Here is a 21,735-nt window from a genome sequence, read left to right as displayed (position 1 = left end):
CAGGTGCATCCAAAGATGCTCAGCATCACTAATCGCCAGGGAAGTGCAAATCAAAATTATAGTGAGATGTCACCTCAGATCTGGAAGAATGGCTCCTACCAAAAGGACAAAAAAAAAAATGTTGGTGAGGGTATAGAGAAAAGGAAACTCTGGCACCATTGGTAGGAATGTAAATTGATGCAGTATTATGTTTTCCTGTCAAAAAAAAAAAAAAGATAAAACACAGTATGCAAATTTATTTTACAAAATCCATCACATGACCCAGCAATTTCACCTCTGGGTATTTATCCAAATAAAATAAAAACATCGGTTTGGAAATATATATGCACCTGTATGTTTATTGCGGCATTATTTACAATAGCAAGGTCATGAAAACAATGGAAGTTTCCATCGGTGACTGAATGGATAAAGCAGATGTGGTCTAGGGGCACCTGGTTGCTGGCTCAGTCTATGGAGCAGGCAACTCTTGATCTCAGGGTTGTTAAGTTTAAGTCCCATGTTGGGTGTAGAGATTACTTAAAAATAAAACTCTTAAAAAAAAAAAAGAAAAAAGAAGAAGATGATGTGGTATCCATGTACAATGGAATGCTATTCCGCTATAAAAAAAAAATGAAATCTTACTGTTTGCAACATGGATGGACCTTGAGGACATTCTGTGAAGTGAAGCAAATTAGAGACAGAAATACAATGTGATTTCACTTATATCTGGAATTCAAAAACAAAACAAACCAACAAAGAAAACAAAATTCATAGATACAGAGATTGGTGGTTGCCAGAGGTGTGAGGAGTCAGGGGGTGAATAAAATGTATGAGGGGGGTCAAGAGGTACAAACTTCCAGTTATAAAATAAATAGGTCATGGTGATACAATATACAGCATGGGAACAATAGTCTATATATAATATTGTATCTAGGATTGGATGTTGAATAGAAAGTAAATCTCTTTTTTTTAAGATTTTATTTATTTGAGAGTGAGAGACAGAGAGAAAGAGCATGAGCAAGAGAGTGGCAGCGGGAGAAGGAGAAGCAGAATCTCCGCTAAGCAGGGAGCCCGATACAGGACTCGATCCCAGGATCCCAGGATCCCAGTATCATGACCTGAGCTGAAAGCAGATGCTTAACCAACTGAGCCACCCAGGCACCCCTAGAAGGTAAGTCTTAAAAGTTCTCATCACAAGGGGGAAAAACTGTTGTAAAAAAAAAAATGAATAGAAGCTTCAGAGAAAAACAATTCCTGACTCACCAGCTAACTAATTCTGTGATCTTTGGCAACTTCCTTAACCTCTCTGCCTGGCAGTTTCATCACTAAAAAATAAGGTTAAAAATAGTGCTTCACCATAGGGCTATTATAGGACTGAGTTAGTTAGCAATTGTAGAGCAATTAGAAAAGCACCTAGCAATTAGTAAGGGTTTAGTGAATGGATAAAGAAAACTGAAGCTTGGCTATGCCCTTAACAATATTCACATAATCATAATAATGTTAATATTGCCTTGTCAAGTACTGAGGTTCAACCATTAAGCAAAGCACAAATTGCCTAATTATGGGTATAGAACAGGATGTAAGTTTTACCGGTTGTGAAAACATGCAAGTAAAAGTAGAGATTTACAGAAGTTGGGAGGTAGAAATGGGGAGGGTAGTAGAAGGACATGCTACTGACACTGCTCTTCTCATCTTATAAATGGTAAGTCAAGGGGTCTGTCTAAAGTAGATAGTACTGGGACACCTGAGTGGCTCAGTGGTTGAGCATCTGCCTTTGGCTTAGGGCATGATCCCAGGGTCCTGGGATCAAGTTCTGAATCAGGTTCCTTGTGGGGAGACTGCTTCTACCTCTGCCTGTGTCTCTGCCTCTCTTTGTGTGTCTCTCATGAATAAATAAATAAAATCTTTTAAAAAAATAAAGTTATAAAGGAATTAAAGTGGGAACTAAAAATAGACCTGGTGCTATATTGAAAAAGAGGAGGAAGAGGAAAGCTGTAAATGCATAATCCTCCTAAGGCAAGTCTTAGATAATGCCTAAAATTGTTCATCAGGACACAACAGTATAATATATTATTCAGAGATACAGAGATAAACCCCAGGAAACCTAAAAACAGAAGCAGAAATAATCAAGTTAAAATTACTTCCCTCTCTGGAGCAGGATTTCAACAATAGAAAGGACGTACCATGAAGCTCCTGCTGTTCATTATAAAACCTATATTACTTGAAAACTTTTAGTTATTTCCTTGTACTATTTTGAAGAAAAATGGAAACTTGTAAAAAACAATACACATTTACATTTTCTATTAAGACAATTTTATAATTGTGAAGGTAAGTGGTTACTATAATTTGCCATCATTGGCATCTTAAATTGGTTTCAACTTCCCAAAGATTAAATGACTCCTATAAAATAAGGGAGTAAGGGAATGAAAAGCACAGCATAGGGAATATAATCAATAATACTGTAATTACTTTGTACGATAACAGAAGGTAACTACACTTACTGTGGCGAGCATTGGGTGATATATAGAATTGTCAGATCACTGTTATACACCTGAAACTAATATAATATTGCATGTCTACTGTACTTCAATTTTAAGAAAAGATTAAATTTCTCTATGATACAGGGAGGAGGTTGGCATGTTGAACAAAAATGTTTAAGATTGAAGGGGTACAAATGACTCACCTTCCTAGGGAGTCCTCAAGCCTTGGTCTCTCACTGTTTTAATCATATATTCTTCTCCCTCTCCCCAATTTGTACGATCGTTAGTTTTCTAATGTCTCCAGAAGCTTCCACCATAGCCACAATTTCTCATATACACCTTAGTTTTCTTTCCCATTGGGATGGGGAGGAAGGTAAGAGGGATCAGGAGGCCTTCTTGATATTGGGGAGGAAATTTAAGATCTCTTGTGGGTCTGTGGGCTCAATAACAGAGTTGAGTCCAATCATCTTAGAATCTCTGACAGTGGTGTGATGCCCATGAAACCAAAAAGACACAGCTAAGATCCCAGGTTCCTATTAAGCCATTACACAGAGACCAAAGGACCCCCATTGGGGCACCTGTGCCTTCTTCCTTATACTTCGCCCAAGTGCCAGGCAAGCCTGAGTCATCACAGGTTGAATCTGCAGTTTCTGCTCCAGTGTGTAGAGAAAAGCCTATCTTTTTCTTTCTTTTTTTTTTTTAAGATTTATTTATGTTTAAAGAGAAAGAGTACAAGCAGGAGGGGCAGAGGGAAAAGGAGAGAAAATCCCAAACAGATGCCATACTGAGTGTGGAGCCCAACTCGGGGCCCGATCTCATGACCCTGAGATCATAACCTGAGCTGAAACCTAGCTTCAGATGCTTAACTGACAGAGCCACCCAAGCATCCCAAGGAATGCCATCTTTTATATGATTAACACAACGCCATATGACCACTCGCTATTTCAGAAAAGGTCAGTCTGAAAAAAAAAAAAAAAAGAAAGAAAATTACAAATAGAGACCTCAACCCTGTTCAATTCCTTGGTTCTGGTTATTTCTAAGGATTATTTATATCCCTGCCCTCAGGCTCTTGTTTCTTTTTTGTTTTGTTTTATTTCATTTGGGGAAAAGAGGCACGTAAGTTGGTTCTGTTACCTTATAGCCTATATATGGTCCCTCCCAATAAGAGTTATCAAATTTCAAGAAGTAGCCTGGGCATCCTACGAGTCTATAGCTATTGAGTATGGAGCCTATGCTCCCTAAGAAATGGAGAGTCTTTCATCAAGATACAGAACAGGATTTTCATCTACAGGGAGGAGTCCTACAATAAAGATATATTTTACCCAGGGAAAGAAGTCTCACAACCTCTTCCATAGCAGGTATGGAATATGATACCGAAAAAATCGTATTCCCGATTATAAACTTCTGGGACTGTATTCCCACCAGACATAATTTTTTTCATGTTTTAAACCACCAGACTTCAGTTGTTGGCATGAGCTAGAAGTGAAAGAGGCTCTCACTACAGAAATAGATTTCCACAGAAACTAGTTTTATAATATTGATCTTCTCTTACCAAGCAATTTGTAATTCATTCGATCTTTGTTCTCTTCATATTCCTTCCCACTGAGAGAATGTTTGGCTGGGGAAATAACTATGTGAACTGGACTACTTCTTTGCACCATGCTTATTGTTAAAGCTGGTTTCTCGGTGTTTAGAGGGTGGACTCTTCAGTCTTCTATTCCCAGTAAGCTTTATGATCTGTATTTAGTTTGCATGCTTTAACTAAAAAACAACGAACAATAAGCCAAAATGTTCTTTGCCATCAATTCTTTAAGGATACTACTTCATCTGGAGAAATGCCATGATTTCTAACAATATTTATAGCAATGGGCCCAGAATATAAGCAAATGAAATTAAGATTCATTTACACATTACATGATAAGAGCCTATTGAGGAATATACATGTTTTGTCCTCATTCACATCTGGAAGTGTTTAGTTTTTCTATGAAAATATTTATGTAATGGCCAACTTTCTGGTTAGAAGAACATTAATGATTTCACAAAAATAATAATTTCAAAAGCAACTGGCCCTCTGTTTGATATGAATGATAGCTCTAGTTATTCCAGATGCTGATTAGAAAAATGTATTGAACAAAGAGTTTAACTCCATCTGTAACTTTCTTCTAATATAGGAAAAGAAAAGATGAGGGGTGCTTGATTGGCTCAGTTGATAGAGTATGTGACTTTTGATCTTGTGTGTGTGAGTTTGAGCCCCACGTTTTGTATAGAGATTACTTTAAAAAAAATAAATATAAATAAACTTAAATATGGAAAGAAAAGAATTTCCAATTCATAGCTTTTAAAATTTTGACATAAAATTCACATACCATAAAATTCCCCCCTTTAAAGTACCGTTCAGTGGTTTTTGGCATAGTCACAAAGTTATGCAAACCATCGCCACTATCTAATTCCAGAATGTTTTCTTTTTTAGAAAATCTGTACTCAGGGCAGCCTGGGTGGCTCAGTGGTTTAGCGCCGCCTTGGGACCGGGGTGTGATCCTGGGGACAGGGGATTGAGACCTGCGTCAGGCTCCCTGCATGGAGCCTGCTTCTACCTCTGCCTGTGTCTCTGCCTTTCTCTGTCTCTCTGTCTCTGTCTCTCTCTCTCTCTTTGTCTCTCTGTCTCTCTGTCTCTCGCTCTCTGTCTCTCATGAATAAATAAATAAAATAAAATAAAATAAAATAAATAAAATAAAATAAAAAGGAAATATGTACTCATTAGCAGCCATTTCCCATCTTCCTTCTCCCTAGCCTCTGCCAATCACTAATCTACCTTCTTTTTTTAAATAAATTTATTTTTTATTGGTGTCCAATTTACCAACATACAGAATAACACCCAGTGCTCATCCCGTCAAGTGCCCCCCTCAGTGCCCGTCACCCATTCACCCCCACCCCCCGCCCTCCTCCCCTTCCACCACCCCTAGTTCGTTTCCCAGAGTTAGGAGTCTTTATGTTCTGTCTCCCTTTCTGATATTTCCCACACATTTCTTCTCCCTTCCCTTATATTCCCTTTCACTATTATTTATATTCCCCAAATGAATGAGAACATACACTGTCCTTCTCTGATTGACTTACTTCACTCAGCATAATACCCTCCAGTTCCATCCATGTCGAAGCAAATGGTGGGTATTTGTCGTTTCTAATGGCTGAGGAATATTCCATTGTATACATAAACCACGTCTTCTTTATCCATTCATCTTTCGATGGACACCGAGGCTCCTTCCACAGTTTGGCTACTGTGGACATTGCTGCTAGAAACATCGGGGTGCAGGTGTCCCGGCGTTTCATTGCATCTGTATCTTTGGGGTAAATCCCCAACAGTGCAATTGCTGGGTCATAGGGCAGGTCTATTTTTAACTCTTTGAGGAACCTCCAACAGTTTTCCAGAGTGGCTGCACCAGTTCACATTCCCACCAACAGTGCAGGAGGGTTCCCTTTTCTCCGCATCCTCTCCAACATTTGTGGTTTCCTGCCTTGTTAATTTTCCCCATTCTCACTGGGGTGAGGTGGTATCTCATTGTGGTTTTGATTTGTATTTCCCTGATGGCAAGTGATGCAGAGCATTTTCTCATGTGCGTGTTGGCCATGTCTATGTCTTCCTCTGTGAGATTTCTCTTCATGTTTTTTGCCCATTTCATGATTGGATTGTTTGTTTCTTGGGTGTTGAGTTTAATAAGTTCTTTATAGATCTTGGAAACTAGCCCTTTATCTGATATGTCATTTGCAAATATCTTCTCCCATTCTGTAGGTTGTCTTTGAGTTTTGTTGACTGTATCCTTTGCTGTGCAAAAGCTTCTTATCTTGATGAAGTCCCAATAGTTCATTTTTGCTTTTGTTTCTTTTGCCTTCGTGGATGTATCTTGCAAGAAGTTACTGTGGCTGCGTTCAAAAAGGGTGTTGCCTGTGTTCTCCTCTAGGATTTTGATGGAATCCTGTCTCACATTTAGATCTTTCATCCATTTTGAGTTTATCTTTGTGTCTGGTGAAAGAGAGTGGTCTAGTTTCATTCTTCTGCATGTGGATGTCCAATTTTCCCAGCACCATTTATTGAAGAGACTGTCTTTCTTCCAATGGATAGTCTTTCCTCCTTTATCAAATATTAGTTGACCATAAAGTTGAGGGTCCACTTCTGGATTCTCTATTCTGTTCCATTGATCTATGTGTCTGTTTTTGTGCCAGTACCACACTGTCTCGATGACCACAGCTTTGTAGTCCAACCTGAAATCTGGCATTGTGATGCCCCCAGATATGGTTTTCTTTTTTAAAATTCCCCTGGCTATTCGGGGTCTTTTCTGATTCCACACAAACCTTAAAATAATTTGTTCCAACTCTCTGAAGAAAGTCCATGGTATTTTGATAGGGATTGCATTAAACGTGTATATTGCCCTGGGTAACATTGACATTTTCACAATATTAATTCTGCCAATCCATGAGCATGGAATATTTTTCCATCTCTTTGTGTCTTCCTCAATTTCTTTCAGAAGTGTTCTATAGTTTTTAGGGTATAGATCCTTTACCTCTTTGGTTAGGTTTATTCCTAGGTATCTTATGCTTTTGGGTGCAATTGTCAATGGGATGGACTCCTTAATTTCTCTTTCTTCAGTCTCATTGTTAGCGTATAGAAATGCCACTGATTTCTGGGCATTGATTTTGTATCCTGCCATGCTACCAAATTGCTGTATGAGTTCTAGCAATCTTGGGGTGGAGGCTTTTGGATTTTCTATGTAGAGTATCACACCATTGGCGAAGAGGGAGAGTTTGACTTCTTCTTTGCCAATTTGAATGCCTTTAATGTCTTTTTGTTGTCTGATTGCTGAGGCTAGGACTTCCAGTACTATGTTGAACAGCAGTGGTGAGAGTGGACATCCCTGTCTTGTTCCTGATCTTAGGGGAAAGGCTCCCAGTGCTTCCCCATTGAGAATGATATTTGCTGTGGGCTTTTCGTAGATGGCTTTTAAGATGTTGAGGAATGTTCCCTCTATCCCTACACTCTGAAGAGTTTTGATCAGGAATGGATGCTGTATTTTGTCAAATGCTTTCTCTGCATCTACGAGAGGATCATATGGTTCTTGGTTTTTCTCTTGCTGATATGATGAATCACATTGATTGTTTTACGAGTGTTGAACCAGCCTTGTGTCCCGGGGATAAATCCTACTTGGTCATGGTGAATAATCTTCTTAATGTACTGTTGCATCCTATTAGCTAGTATCTTGTTGAGAATTTTTGCATCCATGTTCATCAGGGATATTGGTCTGTAATTCTCCTTTTTGTTGTGGTCTTTGTCTGGTTTTGGAATTAAGGTGATGTTGGCCTCATAGAACGAATTTGGAAGTACTCCATCTCTTTCTATCTTTCCAAACAGCTTTAGTAGAATAGGTATGATTTCTTCTTTAAACATTTGATAGAATTCCCCTGGGAAGCCATCTGGCCCTGGACTTTTGTGTCTTGGGAGGTTTTTGATGACTGCTTCAATTTCCTCCCTGGTTATTGGCCTGTTCAGGTTTTCTATTTCTTCCTGTTCCAGTTTTGGTAGTTTGTGGCTTTCCAGGATTGCGTCCATTTCTTCTAGATTGCCTAATTTATTGGTGTATAGCTGTTCATAATATGTTTTTAAAATCGTTTGTATTTCCTTGGTGTTGGTCGTGATCTCTCCTTTCTCACTCATGATTTTATTAATTTGAGTCTTCTCTCTCTTCTTTTTAATAAGGCTGGCTAATGGTTTATCTATCTTACTAATTCTTTCAAAGAACCAACTCCTGGTTCTGTTGATCTGTTCCACAGTTCTTCTGGTCTCGATTTCGTTGAGTTCTGCTCGAATCTTTATTAACTCTCTTCTTCTGATGGGTGTAGGATCTATTTGCTGTTTTTTCTCTAGCTCCTTTAGGTGTAAGGTTAGCTTTTGTATTTGAGTTCTTTCCAGTTTTTGAATGGATGCTTGTATTGCGATGTATTTCCCCCTTAGGACTGCTTTTGCTGCATCCCAAAGATTTTGAACGGTTGTATCTTCATTCTCATTACTTTCCATGAACCTTTTTAATTCTTCCTTAATTTCCTAGTTGACCCTTTCATCTTTTAGCAGGATGGTCCTTAGCCTCCACGTGTTTGAGGTCCTTCCAAACTTCTTGTTGTGATTTAGTTCTAATTTCAAGGCATTATGGTCTGAGAATATGCAGGGGACGATCCCAATCTTTTGGTATCGGTTCAGACCCGATTTGTGACCCAGTATGTGGTCTATTCTGGAGAAAGTTCCATGTGCACTTGAGAAGAATGTGTATTCAGTTGAGTTTGGATGTAAAGTTCTGTAGATATCTGTGAAATCCATCTGGTCCAGTGTATCATTTAAAGCTCTCGTTTCTTTGGAGATGTTGTGCTTAGAAGACCTATCGAGTATAGAAAGAGCTAGATTGAAGTCACAAAGTATAAATGTATTATTATCTAAGTATTTCTTCACTTTGGTTATTAATTGATATATCTGGCAGCTCCTCATTCGGGGCATATATATTGAGGATTGTCCTCTTGTTGGATAGATCCTTTAAGTATGAGATAGTGTCCCTCTTCATCTCTCACTACAGTCTTTGGGGTAAATTTTAGTTTATCTGATATAAGGATGGCTACCCCTGCTTTCTTTTGAGGACCATTCGAATGGTAAATGGTTCTCCAACCTTTTATTTTCAGGCTGTAGGTGTCCTTCTGTCTAAAATGAGTCTCTTGTAGACAGCAAATAGATGGGTCCTGCTTTTTTATCCAGTCTGAAACCCTGCGCCTTCTGATGGGGTCATTAAGCCCATTCACGTTCAGAGTTACTACTGAAAGATATGAGTTTAGTGTCATCATGATATCTATTCAGTCCTTGTTTTTGTGGATTGTTCCACTGAACTTCTTCTTAAAGGGGAATTTTAAAAGTCCCCCTTAAAATTTCTTGCAGAGCTGGCTTGGAGGTCACATAGTCTTTCAGTTTCTGCCTATCTTGGAAGCTCTTTATCTCTCCTTCCATTCTGAATGAGAGCCTTGCTGGATAAAGTATTCTTGGTTGCATGTTCTTCTCATTTAGGACCCTGAATATATCCTGCCAGCCCTTTCTGGCCTGCCAGGTCTCTGTGGAGAGGTCTGCTGTTACCCTAATACTCCTCCCCATAAAAGTCAGGGATTTCTTGTCTCTTGCTGCTTTAAGGATCTTCTCTTTATCTTTGGAATTTGCAAGCTTAACTATTAAATGTCGAGATGTTGAACGGTTTTTATTGATTTTACGGGGGGATCTCTCTATTTCCTGGATCTGAATGCTTGTTTCCCTTTCCAGATTAGGAAAGTTTTCAACTATGATTTGTTCAAATACATATTCTGGCCCTCTGGCCCTTTCAGTGCCCTCGGGAACCCCAATTAAATGTAGGTTTTTCTTCCTCAGGCTGTTGTTTATTTCCCTTAATCTATCTTCATGGTCTTTTAATTGTTTGTCTCTTTATTCCTCAGTTTCCCTCTTTGCCATCAACTTGTCTTCTATGTCACTCACTCGTTCTTCCACCTTGTTAACCCTTGTCGTTAGGACTTCTATTTTGGATTGCATCTCATTCAGTTGATTTTTAATTTCTGCCTGATTGGATCTAAATTCTGCAGTCATGAAGTCTCTTGAGTCCTTTATGCTCTTTTCTAGAGCCACCAGTAGCTGTATAATAGTGTTTCTGAATTGGCTTTCTGACATTGAATTGTAATCCAGATTTTGTAACTCTGTGGGAGAGAGGACTGTTTCTGATTCTTTCTTTTGAGGTGAGGTTTTCCTTCTAGTCATTTTGCTCAGTGCAGAGTGGCCAAAAAACAAGTTGTATTGGGAAAAGGAGAAAAAGAGAGGAGAGAAAGAAGGAAAGAAAAGAGAAAAAGAAAAAAGGAAGAAAAAAGAAAAAAAAAGAAGAAAAAGAGAAAGAAAAAGAAAGAGAGGAAATAAAGGGTGGGGAAGCAAACAGAAATCAAAAAGCAAAAAACAAAAAACAAAAAAACAAACAAACAAAAAAACAAACCACAGGGGAGTATCTCCTGATTCTGTGTACTTTAAGTCCCTTGGCTTCCCCTGGAACTGGTCCGTCTAGCTGGTCTTCTGGGGGAGGGGCCTGTTGTGCTGATTTTCAGGTGTTAGCACTTGGGGGAGCTGCTCTGCCCCCTGCCAGGTGCAGGGCTCAGTGGGGGTTGTTCACCCCGTGAGGCCCCAGGAGGAACAACCGCAGTGGCGGCGGCAGCTCTGCAGCCCTGGAGTCAGCCCCCGCAGTAGCTCCGGAGCTCTCCGTCTGCAGGGCCTGGAGGCTCCAGGCGGGGCCGCTGATCTGCTCAGCTCGGGGCAGGAGAGTCCTTGCGGTCCTGGGCCCTCCCGGCCTCTGCCTGTCCCGGGGGGAGGCCGGATCCTGGGCAGTGTCCCGGCGCCCAGTGCTCCCGGTCTGCGCTGTTGGATTCGTGCTCCCGGGCCGCAGCCCCCTCCGGGGAGCCGCCGCCCGAGGCTTCCGAGCTGCTCCCGCCCTGCAGCCCCCTCCGCGGAGCCGCCCCCGAGCCCCCCCGAGCTGCTCCCGCCCTGCAGCCCGCTCCGCGGAGCCGCCCCCGAGCGCCCCGAGCTGCTCCGGGTCCCGCCGTGCGCGCTGCAGCCCTTAGGGAGCTCCACGCATCTCCCGGGGCGCAGGTGTCTGTTAGTGTCCCCCGGGAGCCCGAGGGCATCCCCGCCCTCCTGGGTCCTGCTCCACCTCCCCTCGAGCCCCTTTCCCCCCGGGAAGGTTGTTGCAGCTCCTGCGTCTCCGGGACGGGGCTCTCCTGTCCTGGGGACCCTCGCCCCGGCCTCAGCCCGGCTCCTCGCGGGGCCCCTCCCCCTTGGAGGCCTTTTGTGTCTTTATTTCTTTTTCCCCGTCTTCCTACCTGGATAGAAGCGTGACCTCTTCTCACTGTAGCGTTCCAGCTGGTCTCTCTTTAAATCTCAGGCCGAATTCGTAGATTTTCAGGATGATTTGAAGGTTATCTAAGTAATTTGGTGGGGACAGGTGACTTGGGGACCCTACTCTTCCGCCATCTTGCCCCTCCTCCACTAATCTACCTTCTAACTCAACTCACAGCTTTTTTGTTTGAATTTACTCCTGATCTATATAAAATACCAAATTAAGCATTACATAGTTTTTTGTGTGTAGTGGGAGCAGTAACTTCCAAACCAAGGGATTAAATAAATTGTTGAAAAACACAACATCCATACATGTTTAATCATTTATTCATTTGTCACCTAACAATCATTTATTAAATCCCTTTTCTCATCATAAGGGCATACTAGTTGTAGGGACAATATGAAGACACGTATTGGAGGAAGGAAGACAAGAAATTAAAATACACTGGAAAACAGTACAACAGAAAAGAGCATAGAAGGATAGCAGCCACATACCTACCATACTCTGACATCACATCCAGAGCAGAAAAAGGTGAATTTTATTTTGAAAATGTAAAAATCCTTATGTAAATATAGATCACAGGTCAGAGATGGTAGAAGAATATATTGGTTTCTTTTGAAATTAATTCATAATGGTATAGGGTGAATTTTTTTTCCCTTTTCAATTTTCATGTCATTTCTTAAGGCTATTATCTATGGGGAACTGGAGTAGACAGAATTAAATTTGTTCAAGTGCCAAATTTCCCTCTTTCATAATAAAATTTTTAAATTTTTAAAGATCCATCTATATTACATTGTTTGCCCTCTGCTCCACCAGGTATCTATTTCTGGAAACAAACCACTCCAACAAACTAGCAATTATTCACTTTGTTCACAAATCCACAACTTGGGCAAAGCTCAGAGAAAGCAGTACATCTACTTCCACACAACATCAGCTGAGGGAGACTCTACTTTCAAGATAAATGATAAGTTGGTGCTGACTGTGAGCTGGGAATTCAGCTGGGGCTGTGGGCTGGGTCTCAGATCCTCTCTACATGAATACAAAAAAAAATTAAAGGAAGATAAACCAGAAACTAAAGAGATTGGTATCTATAGGGGATTGGTAAGAAAAGAGTGTGAGGGGTGTAACGGGTGGCAGAGATTAGGGGACCAGATAAGATTATGCTGTTTTTGATCATCTTACTATAGTTATATGAGATGTTAATTTTAGGAAAAGCTAGGTGAAGGGCAAATGAGAATTCTATCCTATTTTTGCAACTCTTCTGTGAAGTCAAAAAATATTTCAAAACTTAATTTATGGTAATACAGGCTTACCTCAAGAAGCAAGAAAAATCAGGATACCTGGGTGGCTCAGTGGTTGAGCATCTGTGTGTGGCTCAGGTTGTGATCCTGGGGTCCTGGGATCAAGTCCTGCATCAGGCTCCCTGCATGGATCCTGCTTCTCCCACTGCCTATGCCTCTGCCTCTCTCTCTCTCTCTCTGTGCCTCTCATGAATAAATAAATAAATAAATTTTAAAAAGCAAGAAAAAAATCTCAAAAAAACAATCTAACTTTACACCTGAAGGAGCTAGAAAAAGAAGAAAAACAAAACTCAAAACCAGCAAGAAGGAAGGAAATAATAAGCATTAGAGCAGAAATAACAAAACAGAAACTTAAACACACACACACACAATAGAACAGATCAAAGAAGCCAGCCAAAAGCCAAAAGCCATGAGTTGCTTCTTTGAAAAGTTCAAGAAAATTGATAAAGCTTTATCCAGATTCATCTGAGAGAGAGAAGAGTCAAACAAAAAATATTATGAAAAATTATATGCCAAAAAATTGGACAGCCTAGAAGAAATGAATAAATTCCTAGAAACATAAAACCTCCCAAAACTGAATGAACAAGAAATAGGAAATTTGAATAGACCAAATTACCAGCAATGTAATTGAATCAATAATCAAAAAACTCCCAACAAACAACAGTTCAGGACCATATGGCTTCACAGGTGAATTCTACCAAACATTTAAGGAGGAGTTAATACCCACTCTTCTCAAACTATTCTGAAAAACAGAAAAGGAAGGAAAGCTTCCAAATTCATTCTGTGCGGTCAGTATTACTCGATACCAAAACCAAATAAAGACACTTCAGAGAGAAAGAGAGAGAGAGAGAACTCAGCTCAATACCCCTGATGAACAGAGATGCAAAAATCCTCAACAAAATATTAGCAAACTGAATATAACAACACATTGAAAAAAATCATTCACCATGATCAAGCGGGATTTATTCCTGAGTTGCAAGGGTGGTTCAATATTCACAAATAAATCTATGTGATCCATTATATCCATAAGAGAAAGGATAAAAGAGAAAATACGATCATTTCAATAGATGCAGAAAAAGCATTTGACAAAGTATTCATTCATTCATTTATGATAAAATTCTTCAGCAACGTAGGTTTAGAGGGAACATACCTCAACATAATAAAGGCCATCTGTGAAAAACCCACAACTAACATCTTACTCAATGGTGAAAAACTGAGAGTTTTTCCCCTACAGTCAGGAACAAGACAGGGATGTTTACTCTCACCACTTCCATTCAGCATAGCACTGAAAGTTGTAGCCACAGAAATCAGACAAGAAAAAAGAAATAAAAGCCATTCAGATTGGTAAGGAAGAAGTCAAACTTCCACTATTTTCAGATAACATGATACTACATAGAGAGAACCCTGAAGACCCCACATAAATACTACTAAAATTGATAAATGAATTCAGTAAGTTTGCAGGATACATATAGAAAAATTTGTTGCATTTCTATATACTAATAATGAAGTAGCAGAAAGAGAAATTAAGAAAACAATTCCATTTACACTTGCACCAAAAATAATAAAGTACCTAGGAATACACTTAACCAATGAGGTGAAAAACCTGTACTCTGAAAACCATAAAACATTGATGAAAGAAATTGAAGACAACACAAAGAAATGGAAAGATAGTCCATGCTCAGGTACTGGAAGAACAAATATTGTTAAAATGCCCATGCTACTCAAAGCAGTCTATAGACTTAATGCAATCCCTATCAAGTTGCAACAGCATTTTCCACAGAACTATAACAAAAAATCTTAAAATTTGTATCCAAGCATAAAAACTCTGAATAGCCAAAACAACCTTGAAAAATAAAAACAAAACTGGAGGTATCACATTTCCAGACTTCAAGTTATATTACAAAGATGTAATAATCAAAAACAATTATGGTACTGGCATAAAAATAGATATATAAATCAATGGAATAAAATAGAAAACCCAAAAATAAACCCACAATTATATGGTCAATTAATCTACGACAAAGGAGGAAAGAGTTCACAATGGGAAAAAGTCTCTTCAACAAATGGTGCTGGGAAAACTGGACAGCAACATGTAAAAGAATGAAACTGAACCACTTTCTTACACCATACACAAAAATAAACTCAAAATGGATTAAAGGCCAAAATGTGAGACCTAAAACCATAAATATCCTTGAAGAGAGCACAAACAGTAATTTATCTGACATCAGCTATAGCAACATTTTTCTAGATATGTCTCCTGAGGCAAAGGAAAGAAAAGCAAAAATGAACTATTGGGATTATATCAAAATAAAAAAACTTCTGTGCAACAAAGAAAACAATCAACAATACTCAATGGCAGAAGATATTTGCAAATGACGAGAAAGGATTAGCATCCAAAATATATAAAGAACTTATGTAACTCAACACCAAAAAAAACCCCCAAATAATCCAATCAAAAATTGGGCAGAAGACATGAACAGGCATTTCTCCAAAGAAGACATCCAGATGGCCAACAGACATATGAAATGATGCTCAATAGCACTCATCATGAGGGAAATGCAAATCAAAAGCACAATGAGATATCACCTCACATTTGTTAGAATGGCTAAAATCAAAACTCTAAGAAGCAACAAGTGTTGGCAAGGACATGGATAAAAAGGAACCTCCTTACACTATTGGTGGGAATGCAAACTGGTGCAGCCACTGTGAAAAACAGTATGGATAATTCTCAAAAAAATTAAAAATAGAAATAGAACTACCATATGATTCAGTAATTTAACTATGGGATATTTACCCAAAGAATACAAAAACATTAATTTGAAGATATATGCACCCCTATGTTTACTGAGGCATTATTTGCAATAACCAGATTAAAGCAGCCCAAATGTTCATTGATAGATGAATGGATAAAGAAGATGTGATATATATATATATAATGGACTATTACTCAGCCATAAAAAGAATGAAATCTTACCATTTGTAACAACATGTATAGATACAGAGAATATAATACTAAACAAAATAAGTCAGTCAGAGAAAGACAAATACCATATGACTTCACTTACATGTGGAATTTAACAAACAAAATAAATGATCAAAGAAAAAAGAGAAAACCAAAACAGACATTTAAATATAGAGAACAAACTGATGGTTACCAGAGGGGAGGTGAGTAGGGGCATGGGTGAAATAAGTGATGGGGATTAAGGAGTACACTTAACCTGATAAGCACCTAGTAATGTATAGACTTGTTAAATCACTATATTTTATACCTGAAACTAATATAATACTGTATGTTAAGTCTACTGGAATTGAAATTTCATTTTATTCTATTATCTTTTTGTTACTGGAATTGAAATTTTAAAAAAGTATTTCAAAACCTAAAAATATCTACGGATTTAGAGGAATAAAAAAATCTTCTCTTATCTCTGCAACATGTATCTACATATATACATATATACCTTAGTAGCCAGTAACCACTAAAACCTTGAAAGTAGAATGCTAAAAACAATATTCCCTCAGTGATAGTTTTGCTGTTGCCTCAGGAATGCAAATCAAACAAGAATCATTCTTTGTTCTCTCAAAGAGTAATTTTCCACTGCTAAGAGAGTATAGTTTTAAGTAAATTATTACTCAAGAGGTTTTTTTAGCTGCAAAGTGACAGTAATTAAATTCAACTTCAGCTTCTTTAAGCAAATTAAAAAGGGGAAAATGGCATTTGTTGGCTCACATAGCTGGGAGGTGTGGTGTACTGGGGCCTTGGATTGGAATTAATCTAAGGGAGTACTATCAGAAGTCAGGGTCTGAAGCAAGGAGTAGAATCTCAATGCTTCTCTCACTCTCTCCCATCCTCTGTCACCTGAGCCTACGCACTGGAGTCGTTCTCCCCTCTTACAGTCAGATGTCCTTCGGTTAGCCAAGGAAGATGGCCACTGGCAATGCCAGGCTCTCATTCCAGTTGAACAATTCCAACAGAAAAGACAAAGCTTTTTCTTTCCAGCCTCCTTATAGCAATCTTCAGAAAGGATTTGGATTGGCTCTATTTAGGTTATATGCCCAATATTTTGTCCAATCATTGTTTCCAATGACCTAGAGCTCTTGACTGGCTAGGCCTGAGTCACTTGCTCTTGCTGGCATTGCAATGTCCTACCTAGGTTCCCTTTAAGAAAGGAATGGGTGCCCAGCTGTGAAGAATGTGGTTAGCTGATAGACAGATTTCATCTGATGGTGGCCTGATGGTTCCTCTGCCCAATTCTTCTTCCTCTTTTCTTCTCACAGATGTTTACATCCCAAAACACTTTTACAAGTGAAGACTCCTTGGAGAAAGGGTCAATTTCAGGCCCAAGATATATCTCTCTCAGAAAATATGCAAAATAATCTGGGAACATTGTGTCATACAAAAAGCAAGGAATCTACCAAAACCCAATGTTAGCATCAATAAGAAGGACGTCTGCAATAGAGGCACCTGTCGGGCTCAGTTGGTGAAGCACATGATTCTTGATCTTGGGGTTGTGAGTTCAAGCCCCACATCAGGTGTAGAGATTACTTTAAAATCTTTAAATAAAAGAATAATATCTACAATGGATTGAAACATACCAAATATGTTTATTGGTTCATAACGACACATTTTTTTTAACTCATTGGATACTTGTAAAAATTCTAGGGAGCAGGTTATCATTTTGAAAACTAGTAAATAAAGGGAACAATTTATTTGTCCTTGTATAGGAATTATACCTTAAGGTAAACAAATAGTTGATGAGGAGAATTTTCTCATTTTAGAAGCATTCCAGCTAATAAATAAAGAAGGAATGTGTGTCAGTCCTTGTTCCCTGAGAAGCAGACACCAAAACTGGATAAAAATTGCAAGGGATTTTCTTCAAGAAAATTTTTATGTGAAAGGAAATAGAGAGAGAGCAAGAAAAGGCTGGGATGTCTGTAGGACTGTGATGCAAATCGCATTGGGAGTAAAAGAGAGGGAAAGAAAGCTGGTGGAAAGCGTTAAAAAGGGCTATGCAATCTAAGGAAGGTTGGCCAAAGTCAGCTTACAAAGGAGTCCATGTCTTCCCTAATGTCTCCACTGCACTCAGTCCCTGGAGGAGCTGCTGATGGGAGGCGTGGCCTCAGTTCCAAGGCAGCATTGGATTTCAAAGTGCAGCAGCTGGACCCTAGTTATTTGTGATCCGTATAGTAGAAAGTCTCTGAGGCAGTCTGGAGAGAATGACTCAGAATGACAAAATTAAAATACCATTGTTTTGCCCCCTTAATGAAAGACTGGACCTACGCAATGATCATCAACCAACATCAGAGAAAGAAAAATAACTAAACGTTATGTGCTTTGTTATGGAAGTATACAGCAATACTATGAATTGTTCTAGCCAAAAAATTTTTACCTGAATCTGGTGAAGCTTCTAGATCTACAACCACTTTACAGGAAATACATGGAACAGAGGAATATATTAAATGACATCATGGGGATATAATCTACCAAATCTAGACTGTAGGAAACACTCCAGACAAACAACTAGGTGTATTTCCTACAAAAACACATGTGGGGAGTGGGGTGAAGTGAGTAGGGAATAGAGAGAGGGAGAGGACACCTACAGATTTTTTTTTCTGTTGAATTTTTATTTTTTTAATTTTTTTAAAAGAATACTCTTGTTTTTAGTGGATTTTATGAAAACTAACTCAAAATCATTTCTAAATAATAGTTACCAGTTATTGAGCACTTGACTCTTTACAAACATATTTTTTTCTTTTCTAAACTTTTTTATTGGAGTTCAATTTGCCAACATATAGCAGTGCTCATCCCATCAAGTGCCCCCCTCAGTGCCCATCATCCAGTCACCCCCCCCACCCCCACCCCTCCGCCCACCTCCCTTTCTACCACCCCTTGTTCTTTCCCAGAGTTAGGAGTCTCTCATGTTCTGTCTCCCTTTCTGATATTTCCCATCATTTTTTCTCCTTTCCTTTTTATTCTCTTTCATTTTTTTTTTATATTCCTCAAATGAATGAGACCATATAATGTTTGTCCTTCTCCGACTGACTTATTTCACTCAGCATAATACCCTCCAGGTGGGTATTTGTCGTTTCTAACGGCTGAGTAATATGCCATTGTATACATAGACCACAGCTTCATCTGTCGATGGACCCCAAGGCTCCTTCCACAGTTTGGCTATTGTGGACATTGCTGCTATAAACATCGGGGTGCAGACACCTACAGATTTAAAATGACTTAAGAGATATATCAACCAGTAGTAATGTATAAACCTTATTTGGATCTTGATGCAAGCTAACTTTAAAAAAAGCAAATTTATGAGGCGCCTAGGTGGCTCAATTGGTTAGCATCTGCCTTAGGCTCAGGTCTTGGAATCAGACCCTGAATTGGGCTCCCTGCTCAGCAGGGAGCCTATTTCTCCCTCTCCCACTCCTCCTGCTTGTGCTCACTCTCTAATCAATAAATAAAAGCTTTTTTTTTTAAAGCAAGTTTATGAGAAAATCAGAAAAATGTGAACATTGATTGAATATTTGATGAGGGGATCCCTGGGTGTCTCAGCGGTTTAGTGCCTGCCTCTGGCCCAGAGCATGATCCTGGAGTCCCGGGATCGAGTCCCACATCAGGCTCCCTGCATGGGGCCTGCTTCTTCTTCTGCCTGTGTCTCTGCCTCTCTCTGTGTGTCTCTCATGAATAAATAAATAAAATCTTTAAAAAAATGAATATTTGATGTATTAAGAAATTCAGGGGTTAGCTATAGCTTTTGGATTTATGATTTTTTTAAAGAGTTTCTTGTAGAGATGATACTAAAATATTCATTGATCTAATTTTTTAGAGATACATACTAAAATACTGATGAAATGATATGGTGCCTGGAATTTGCTTCCAAATTATCCAGGGGAGAAATAAGCCTTTATTGGATGTGGATATAAATAAAACAATGTTGGTAATGAGTTGATTATTATTGAAGCTGGATAATGGGTCCATATGATTGTCTCAACTTAATTGTAGGTTTAAATACAAGGATTTTAACAATTTGTGAAAGCCAAGCAAAGCATTATGAAACCTTCTCTCCATCACTGTCTATAAACCACAAATAGAGTTCAGCAAGATGCCCATCCCATGTCCATGTTCTTCCCAGGCTGGAGCACTGTGACATAATTAAAAATATATATTGGGTCTTTGTCTCCAGTTCCTGGTACAGAGCCTCTGAAACCCTGTTAGTTTCCTGAGTGATAGAAGTTATAGCATCTTTCAAGGATGAGAATCCAGTTTCAATGAAGACATGTTAAGCTTGAGATGCCTATTAGACATTCAAAGGACGTGTAAAGTGAACAGTTTTTCTGGCATGGACCCCATTTCAAATGCATCCCATTATCCTCATTAAGTCAAAGCACTGGGTCTGAAAAGTAGTCACTTGACTTTCCTGATGGTTCCTATCTCTTCAGCTTGACTCATTATATTCCACCTCTACTTTAGCACCAATTTAAATCCTTCAAGGTTTACTTCCCACAGAATTAATTTACTTTCCCAGCCGTCCATGAACCTCACTAACAGTTATTTCCTGTTACATTGTTTTCTGCCCAAATTTCCTGTCTGCAACATATCATCTTGTATTCTTCTCCAGCTCCCTCCAGCACACCTCAGAGACTGGATGGGTGGTTAAACCCTTACTCCCCACTCCTTTTTCACAACACAGACCTGACATGATTTGACCCTTTTCTTCATGTATTCATTCAGAGCTGGGACCAGGCTGAGGCAAACAAAGTGCCTACCGATGCAAAATTTAAGAAGACACTCCCTCCCAGGGAAATCGCAGGGCCAAGGGATTTTTTTTTCTTTATTCTGCCAATACTGCTTTCCAAAAAAGAGAGTACCAATTTATAATTCTACCAAAATCAACAAGTCTACCCATTTTGCAAAACTTTGTCAAAACTGCATGTCATCTTTGTGGGGATAAAAAAAATCACGGGGTCAGACTATACTTGGTATCTCAAGCATCTCTCAATGGTATCAGCTTACATATATGAAACATTAAAATGCCCCACCCGCTGTCAATGGTTCCTTAATGGCTGGTAGGTAAGCCTTATTTCTCTAATTTTAGAGGTAAGGAAACCAAAGCTCATGTTTTTTAGCAGACTTTCAGAGGCCACATAGCCAACAAATTACACAACTAGGATTTTATACCATGTCAGCTCAGCTATAAACTATGGCTCTTTTTACTATACCCAGTCTAAGTTTTCCATGCCATTTTTTTACATTTGTATTTCTTCCTTCGGAAATACTTGTTCCTAGTCTTTTGATTTCCGATTCATAATTTAAGCCTAACTTCTCACCCACTCTGGGGTTGTTTGAAATGGCAAGTATTTCCCACAAGAGCAAGGCTGATGTTAGACTACGGTGAGAGTGTGAGTGAGTATGTGGTGCAGACCAGACAGCAGAGTATATAGTTCAGAGTCCATTTCAGACGATTCCCAGCTGCCACCTGCTAGCCACTTAGTGTTGCTGTGACTCCATTTCCTTGTCAGTCAAATGGAGGTAATAGTCATTCCTACTACACAGAATTATGGGGAGGATTCAATAAGTTAATACCCTCAAAGCATTTAAAACAGTGCCTAACACATAGCATTTAATCAATGCTACAGAAAACAAAGAAAGATGTCCAAAGAAGCAGAAAAAATAAGAGAGAAACAGAGACGTGTCTGATTATGTATGGAATTCCAGGTAGCCTGTTTGCTCCCAAATACTACGTGCAAACATCCCAATATAAAGATGACAATAAATACACTCTAAATCCAAGCTATTTACTGTGTTAAAAGGAGAAAGGAAGTTTTGAAAATTGGTAAGCTCTACCACGCACGTAAAACCTATCAAATTATCTAATCAATCAAATGCTTTCCCCCCTAAAAAAAAAAGTATGATTGTACTTAACGTAGGAGAAGGAACACACCTTTTTTTAGCAAGAAATATTTTCATTTTCTTTTTTTTTTAATTTTTTATTTAAATTCAATCTAGTTAACATATACCGTATTATTAGTTTCAGG

General features: G+C 38.9%; 1 protein-coding gene across 2 annotated transcripts in view; it reads left to right on the top strand.

The window, feature by feature from the left end:
- Positions 1–1,579: 1,579 nt before the first annotated feature.
- PLAC8 (placenta associated 8) overlaps positions 1,580–21,735 on the top strand; it is a 47,547-nt gene continuing 27,391 nt past the window's right edge. Inside the window, exon 1 of one of the 2 annotated variants that reach the window (XM_025425960.3) lies at positions 1,580–1,681. In XM_025425960.3, coding sequence (XP_025281745.1) covers positions 1,647–1,681 — 35 coding nt within the window. In that variant the 5' untranslated portion in view covers positions 1,580–1,646. The remainder of the gene's footprint in view (positions 1,682–21,735) is intronic. The other variant, XM_025425970.3, reaches the window with a different exon arrangement.

Source organism: Canis lupus, chromosome 32 (genome assembly GCF_003254725.2).
Source record: "Canis lupus dingo isolate Sandy chromosome 32, ASM325472v2, whole genome shotgun sequence".
NCBI lineage: Eukaryota > Metazoa > Chordata > Mammalia > Carnivora > Canidae > Canis > Canis lupus.
The sequence above is the reverse complement of the archived record's forward strand: the minus strand, read 5'-3'. Positions and strand labels throughout refer to the sequence as shown.